Source organism: Benincasa hispida, chromosome 3 (assembly GCF_009727055.1).
Source record: "Benincasa hispida cultivar B227 chromosome 3, ASM972705v1, whole genome shotgun sequence".
Classification (NCBI taxonomy): domain Eukaryota; kingdom Viridiplantae; phylum Streptophyta; class Magnoliopsida; order Cucurbitales; family Cucurbitaceae; genus Benincasa; species Benincasa hispida.
Genome location: NC_052351.1, coordinates 12,761,663 through 12,768,983, shown reverse-complemented (window position 1 = coordinate 12,768,983; position 7,321 = coordinate 12,761,663). Strand labels below are relative to the sequence as shown.

Genomic DNA, 7,321 nt, shown 5'->3' with positions numbered 1-7,321 from the left:
AAAACTATAGAAAAAGAAACATAAAACTATTTAGTGTCGACCATTTATTATCCTAGTCGAAAAAAAATTGTTTATTATAATTTATAATTATGAATTTCCTTTATCAGCTTAAAAATATTTAACATGTAATAGATTACGTTAGCGAAGAGAGAGAGAAGAAATGTTGAATTTTGTCTCCAGAAGGGGCATAGATTCCTCCACAAGCAACAAAAAAAATTGAAATTCTTCGGGAGTAAACCGTCCATAAAAATACTTCCATCTTATCATGGACATTTTCGTGAATAAATTCTCATCCAAGGGGCAATCCTGTCATTTGAGGTCCGCTCAACCGCCATATAAAGCCCGACGACACTCGGCGAGGCTTCTTTATTTGTCATCGCCTGCGCCAGATGTTCTTGAGAATTCCTTTTGCGTAACTTGCGCAACAAGCGTTTCAGTTCTTGAGCTTGCTTTGCTCCGATCAAGGTATGCAATCGTTTTTCTTCATTTCCCGAATGAATCTCTGTTCTGTAATTGGCGGTCGCCATCACTTTCTTCCTGGAGTTCTTTTTTCTTCATTTTTCTTTGATAATTGTGGTGGTTGTTGATTTGTGAGTTTGACTTCTAATTTGGCGTCCGGTGAGTTTCTTTGATTTCTCAAACATGGATGAATTGTTCTTCTTTACCTTTTCGATTTGTAACTTTGCTGCTGCGCACTTTGGTTGTTTTCTGGTGTTTATTGAAAACTTGTGATGTATTCATCTTCTTTTTTCTCTCACTCGTTGATCGTTTTTTAATTTTATTGAACGTGCTGACTTCGAGGTAGTACAATTGACGAGGAAGTTTAGCTTTTTGAGTTTCTGAAACTGAAATCATAAAACTAATTTTTGTGCCATCTGCTAATGTACTTGATTTGCAGAACCAGCTTAATTTTTTAGATTTATTTCCCTTGTTTAGCTTTCGATTGAGTTGTGGCTATTTTATGGAGGAGTATCCGTATTATTTTTTCTGGTAATTTTGTATTTTGTGAAGAAATGGCGTTTCTAGTCAAAAACCTCGTACTGATTTATCCAAATATCTCTATGACTTGTGCTGCCTAGTGGTGATTGAAATGAAAGAGATCATCCATCTTTTATCTATTTTTAGTAAGCACGATGCCTTTTTTTTTTCGTATTTTTGGAGGGAATGCTGAAAACTTCATCATTTTCTCTAGTTCAGATCTTAGATTATACCCACGGAATATGTTGAAAAATTGTGTTATGGCTCAATTCATATGAAGTTGCTTCTGAGAATTTGGGTAACCAATTTGGGTTTTTGACCCGCCTGTATTTGTGCTCATGCATGTTTGATATGATTGTGTAGGATCTAATATGTGGTTTCACTTTTGGATTCCAGCGTTGACTTGTATTGTTTGGTTCAACACTTTAATTCTGTAGTATTGATTTTTGTTCTGTTCTCTGCAGATTTGGGGATTCTTCAATATTCCAGTTTTTACGGGTAAAGGAGGCAATTGTTTTAACTACTGCAGATCATATAAGAATTCTGAGTCCTAAAATGTCTGCCTAGGAGTTAGTACTAGAACTCCATTGAACAAGTCCTGGAAACCCTTCTTATACCAACTGCTAGCGGTGGAAATCTTCTTACTGTGGGCTCATTTCTGATTTCTTAATGCAAGCGAATCGGCAGGCTTCATCTGTGATCAATGAGATGTATCAACAATCTGTGCTAGAGATGGATCCTTACTATTTATCTCATTTTCACGTAATGGGAAACCATGTCTCTCCTGACACAAGCAGCCAGGGAAACAGTGTTAACTTCTCTTCCTGTAAGGATCAGTTCTTTACTCTGGAATCATTCCCGGCTACTGCTGATCTGAGTGCCTGTAATTCCCCTTCTGCTGTGAGTGTTCTGTCTTCCAGGAGTCCCTTCTCACCTCAAGGTTCTCAATCATGCTCTTCAGATCAACACCATTCCTTTGACAACACTTGCGGATCACCATTAAGTGGATGCTCTGTAACTGATGATGATAACGAATTAAAGCACAAGCTGAAAGAATTAGAAATTTCTTTGCTGGGGCCTGAATCTGACATTGTAGATAGCTGCTACTGTTCTTTCAGGAGTGGGACACATCAAGATGCATCAGTGGCAAAGCGTAACTGGAATCAGGTGGTTGAAATGATTCCTAGACTAAATCTTCAGGACACACTTATCCATTGTGCCCAAGCGATTCATGATTCGGATCTAAATGTGGCGACATTATTTATGGATGTTTTAGGGCAGATGGTTTCTGTCTCCGGTGATCCAGCTCAGAGGTTGGGAGCTTACTTGTTGGAAGGGCTTAGAGCGAGGCTGGAACGATCTGGGAGTGCAATATACAAGGCTCTAAAGTGTGAAGAGCCAACAAGTTCTGAACTAATGTCATATATGTCTGTTCTATTCCAGATTTGCCCGTACTTCAAATTTGGTTATACTTCTGCTAATGCCGTCATTTGGGAGGCCATGGTAAATGAACCGATAATCCACATTATTGATTTTCAAATCGCACAGGGTAGTCAGTATATACCCCTCATCCAGGATCTTGCCAATCGGCCTGGTGGTCCCCCAGTTCTTCGCATAACGGGCGTGGATGATTCCCAATCAGCTCATGCTCGAGGAGGGGGACTGCAAATCGTGGGACAGAAGTTAGCTCAGCTGGCTCAATCAAAGGGAATTCCCTTCCAATTTCATGCTGCTGCAATGTCTGGTTGTGAGGTTGAACGCAGTAATCTTAGAATAAGACCGGGAGAAGCATTGGCTGTGAATTTTCCGTATGCCTTACACCACATGCCAGATGAGAGCGTTAGCACACATAATCACCGAGACCGGCTTTTAAGGCTGGTTAAAAGTCTGTCACCAAAAGTAGTAACCATAGTTGAGCAGGAATCCAACACGAACACATCCCCATTCCTTCATCGTTTTATAGAGACGCTAGATTATTACACTGCTATGTTCGAGTCAATAGATGTAGCTCGTTCAAGAGACGACAAGCAGCGAATCAGGGCAGAGCAACATTGTGTGGCCCGAGACATAGTGAACATGGTAGCTTGTGAGGGATTTGAAAGGGTAGAACGCCATGAACTCCTTGGCAAGTGGAGGATGAGAATGAGGATGGCTGGTTTCACTTCATATCCAATGAGCTCATCTGTAACAGGAGCTATCAAGAATATGTTGAGGGATTTCAATGAGAACTACAGACTCCAAGAAGTGGATGGGGCCATCTACCTTGGCTGGAAAAACAGACCAATGGCAACCTCCTCTGCATGGAGATGAGAGCCTCTAAACTCCAAATCCAATTGACTAATAGATTCTGTAAAATTTTTGCTCTCGAGCTTTCCTTTACGAGTACATCTTAGAGCGTGGAGCGATGATAACCCATATAGATTTATAGAATGTGAGGTTAAAAAAGCTCTTACTGTTTGTAGGAAGGAACCCAAATCTTGAAACTTGCTGTAAATTTTCCAACTTTGGCCAAAGAATTTTGTCCTTGTGTTAAGCACTATAGTTACAAAGATAAATCGCGTTATAGTTTCTGATTACATTAATCACTCTATTAAATGCCAGGGAGGCGTATCTAAATCTAAGTAATGCTTATTAACATCGAAATGGGCGTTTCTTTCGGATCTTCTAAGAAACCTCTCTCTCTAATTTTGCACAAATTAAATATTTGTACGATAAAATTAACTGATATTTAGGTGTCAAGAGCTGATTTGTTAGATCTTTGCCGTAAATTTGTCTCTGACAGCTCAATCATTCTCTATTTTTATACGGGAAGAAACCTCTCTCATTCTCTTCCAATTATCCTAAAATCAGGTAAAATCAAATCGGATTCTTTTAAATTTCCTGATGGAGATCATGTCTCAGCTATGTTAATTCTGTTTATTGGTTTGTTTAAGAAGGAATTCATCAATTTCAATGGAAGAAACGGCATTGCAAAGGGAGAGAGAGCGAGAACGACGTCGTATAAGGGATAAAGAAAGAAGATCGTCAATGAGCACAGAACAGAGAGAAAGGCATCTTGCAAGACGCCGACGAAACTACCAACTACGAAGGTTAAGATCTCGAAATGTAAAAATAACGAATCTATGCTTTTCTGAAACCAAATTTTATAAGGCAGTCGCTGAGACTTCCATTGCTGAGCTTGATCTGCAACGAAATGGGCTTACTCTCGTTGGTTTCAACCATGAACAAGAATCCTTAAATCCAGATTCCACAATGTCTTCCAGTAAGAAAAATCTGTTTTTTAAAGATACCCAAATGGTGAGATAATTTTTTTCTGAGTTAATTTCTTTGGCTATTCCACTAATAGGTTTTGAAACTTTGGGCCCAAAAGCTGAAACTTTTCAAGGAAGGGTTCGTTTGAGTCATATTCGACGACTTGCACGTTCAATTGGGATTCACCAAATGTATTCACAGATGAGTTTCGTGGAAGAATCAACTTCAAATTGTAAGTGTGAGGATCTTAACTTGGAATATGATCAAAGTAGATCATCTAAAGTGTTACGGCTAAATCACATCAAGCATCTAGCAAGAATGATGAATTCTTCTGTGAAGCCATCTACTGACGAATCGCAGCACCAAACTACCATTGCAGGTAGCACCAATTATTGAGCTTCATACTCTGTTTTCGAACTTGTTTTGTATTGGTTTTACACAACTTGATGGATCAAATTTCAGGGTAAACTGTTTGTCCAATGGCAGAAGTGAACAATCAACCGGCAATAACATTATCAGATAAATATGATTTTCATCTCGAAAACAATTGGCAAGAAGAGGAATGACCTATATGAGGTTTCTTCATCTTTCGAAAGTATCAAATCATTGGCCTTCATTCCTCCAATACCCTTACAAAACTTTCGTTATTGGGTTAGTCATACACTTCACATGTTTTTAACGATTCACATGGCATGATCAAATTATACGCCTTGGATAAGAATCTATAGTACACTAGAATGCCCTTGTTGACAATCCTTTATTTCAACAGCATCTTGGGTTCTTTGAACAATGTGATATCTCACACGGGGAAATCTTTAACCCTTCCTGTTCTTTCTAAAACTACATAAGGTTCTTGTAAATTATGACCAATACCAGATATATATAAGTAGGGATTTCAAATTAAATTTCGAGGTTATGCGTACTAAGGTAACTTTTGATGAACCCTCTTTTCATTTTTTGCAAATTTAAGTGGGTTTGCTTTAGTTTGGGTTGAATTGTTTGTATAGAAGGCAACATAAAGGTACAAATATGCTCAACAATGGAAGAAACAGAGGATGGTCGATTGGCTTGGCCTTAACAGGAGACAGAAATCCAGAGTCTTCTAGCAAAAGATCAGAGGAAGAAGATGATTGTGTAACATGTAAGATCATATATGTTGTATTACTGGTCAAGCAAACTTATGGAAAATGTATAGTTGGGGTTCGATACAATTGAATTGAGTGGTTGGAGAACATGAGATTAACACATCAATATATTTTAATCTCAAATATAAATTGGTTTTAAAACAATTAGTTGTGAGATCATTCCACTCAATTACTAAAGGAGGCAAGTATTAGAGAAAGAAAGAAAAACAGAGAGAGATACTGCATGAAAGGATTGGTGTTGATTATTCTAAATTTCTAATAACCATCGCCTTAACCACAATAGGCTTTTTAATCGTCTAATATGAGCATAGCTTCAAAATGTCTTTTTACTTTGAGTTAGGATTTATCTTCTTATTTTATAATTATTGTATTATAATTTATTTCAAGTCTTTTAAATAGCATTTATGGGAGGTATAGGTGTCTTTTCTACCCTATTTATACTTGTATGTTACGATACCTCCTAACAAGAGAACTGTAGAATACAAAGAACAAACAAAGAAACTAAAAGATAGAATTATATTTCAATATCATGAAGAAATTACAATGTACCTCAGCACATGCTACATGGTTGAGAATCCTCTCCCAATTTTCTAATTAGGAAATCCCGCATAAAATTCTTCATTATCCTTAATGTCAACCTACTACCTCTATTTACTAATTTGTTCATTCTAATACTCATACTAATATTTTACTAATAATTCTAGTATTTTTATAACTAGGGATGTTACAATACTACACCCTTTGAAGACACCTTGCCTTCAAGGTGTGCTTACAAAACACAATCACAGAAAATTCTTCTCTCTTTTTTAATTTTAATGAATGCACTAACCCAGATCACCAGTCCTTTCTTCAACATTGGACAGAGTTGCCTTCTTTTTAACTTTGAAAAACATTTGGGCTTCACTAATTCACTTGGGTTTAGCCCAATAAGCAACCAAAGACCCCACAATATTTTCATGGGCCTATCTACACACGGTTTGCAGTAGTGTTGAAATTTAAAAATCTTCCCTAATGGGCTAGGCCCATGTTCCCCTTGCTGGTTCACCCCTTTTAGGACCCAAACCCCATCTTCCTTAAGGGTGGCAATTAGCTAAGTATTTTTAACGCATAATCCAACCCAAAATAATGCTGCCACTTCCCTGGTCCCGAATTGCTTGGTTGATGACTTAAGCCTGTTTGAGGCCTTTGAAGCCCACACTCCAAAAAGAGCAGACCTTAGCCCTAGCCCATTTCCTTAATTTCTTATTCTTTTGTCAGTTCACACGTGCATAGAACCACCTCCTTGCTAATTTTGGAATTTTTTTTTGAATAATTTTTTTTAAATATATAATGACAAAAATAGGGTAGGAAGGAAAGTATTCTAAAAAATAGGTATTTAAAATCGTGTACCGATTAACACTAAATCGTGCACCGGGTACACGAGTTCCTATCCATCTGGCACGCGCAGTCTGCCGTGGCAATCATGCAAGGTTGACTAAGGTAATCGTGTACCCAGTACACAATTACATTAAGTCGTGTACCGGTACACGACTTCCTCCTCCATTAAATCCCGCCGCACCCTTCTTCTTCCTCATCCGACCTTCTGCCTTCTCCGTCCAATTTCGAGCGTTCTGCCTTCTTTTGTTGCGTTTCTCTTTCCAAAATTCTGAAATCTTCGTCATTTTGCTTCTATCTTGTGCATTCAAACGCCTCCATTTGTTCGTCCGTCCAAAATTGTCCGAAATCGTCCTCCATTTGTTTGTCCGTCTAAAATCGTCCGAACGCTTCTGTGGTAAAATTCTTTCTCTACGTTGTTTTCCTATATATATCATTTTGTTTGCATTTGGGCTGAACTTAATGTGTAGTTTATGGATCCATGATTTATTTGTTGGGTTGAATCTAGAAATATATGTATATATTTGTCTATTTGTTGGGCTGATTTTGTCAAATATATGTATATGTTTATA

General features: G+C 37.8%; 2 protein-coding genes across 4 annotated transcripts; both read left to right on the top strand.

Annotated features, from left to right (window-relative positions):
* The first annotated feature begins 307 nt into the window (after positions 1-307).
* Positions 308-3,511, top strand: LOC120073143 (scarecrow-like protein 13). The gene is made up of 2 exons (XM_039025792.1): positions 308-465; positions 1,443-3,511. Exon 2 carries the CDS (start codon positions 1,648-1,650, stop codon positions 3,286-3,288), a length of 1,641 nt encoding a protein of 546 aa, XP_038881720.1. The 5' UTR covers positions 308-465; positions 1,443-1,647; the 3' UTR covers positions 3,289-3,511.
* A 179-nt stretch (positions 3,512-3,690) lies between these two features.
* On the top strand, positions 3,691-5,662 carry LOC120073145. Of its 3 annotated transcripts, none has more exons than XM_039025793.1 (3): positions 3,691-3,828; positions 3,915-4,240; positions 4,325-5,662. In XM_039025793.1, the coding sequence occupies exons 2-3, from the start codon at positions 3,931-3,933 to the stop codon at positions 4,624-4,626; spliced, it is 612 nt and encodes a 203-aa protein (XP_038881721.1). In that variant the 5' UTR covers positions 3,691-3,828; positions 3,915-3,930; the 3' UTR covers positions 4,627-5,662. The 3 variants fall into 3 exon arrangements, with proteins under 3 accessions (XP_038881721.1, XP_038881722.1, XP_038881723.1); XM_039025794.1 differs by having other exon boundaries at positions 3,694-3,828; positions 3,912-4,240; XM_039025795.1 differs by having other exon boundaries at positions 3,711-4,240; positions 4,325-4,609; positions 4,693-5,659.
* The last annotated feature ends 1,659 nt before the right edge of the window (positions 5,663-7,321 follow it).

Bases quoted from the DNA above. Each gene is read 5' to 3' on its own strand.
- LOC120073143 (XM_039025792.1), top strand. From the start codon at position 1,648: ATGCAAGCGAATCGGCAGGCTTCATCTGTGATCAATGAGATGTATCAA.
- LOC120073145 (XM_039025793.1), top strand. From the start codon at position 3,931: ATGGAAGAAACGGCATTGCAAAGGGAGAGAGAGCGAGAACGACGTCGT. The intron at 4,241-4,324 runs GTAAGAAAAATC...TTCCACTAATAG, and splicing joins AGATTCCACAATGTCTTCCA to GTTTTGAAACTTTGGGCCCA.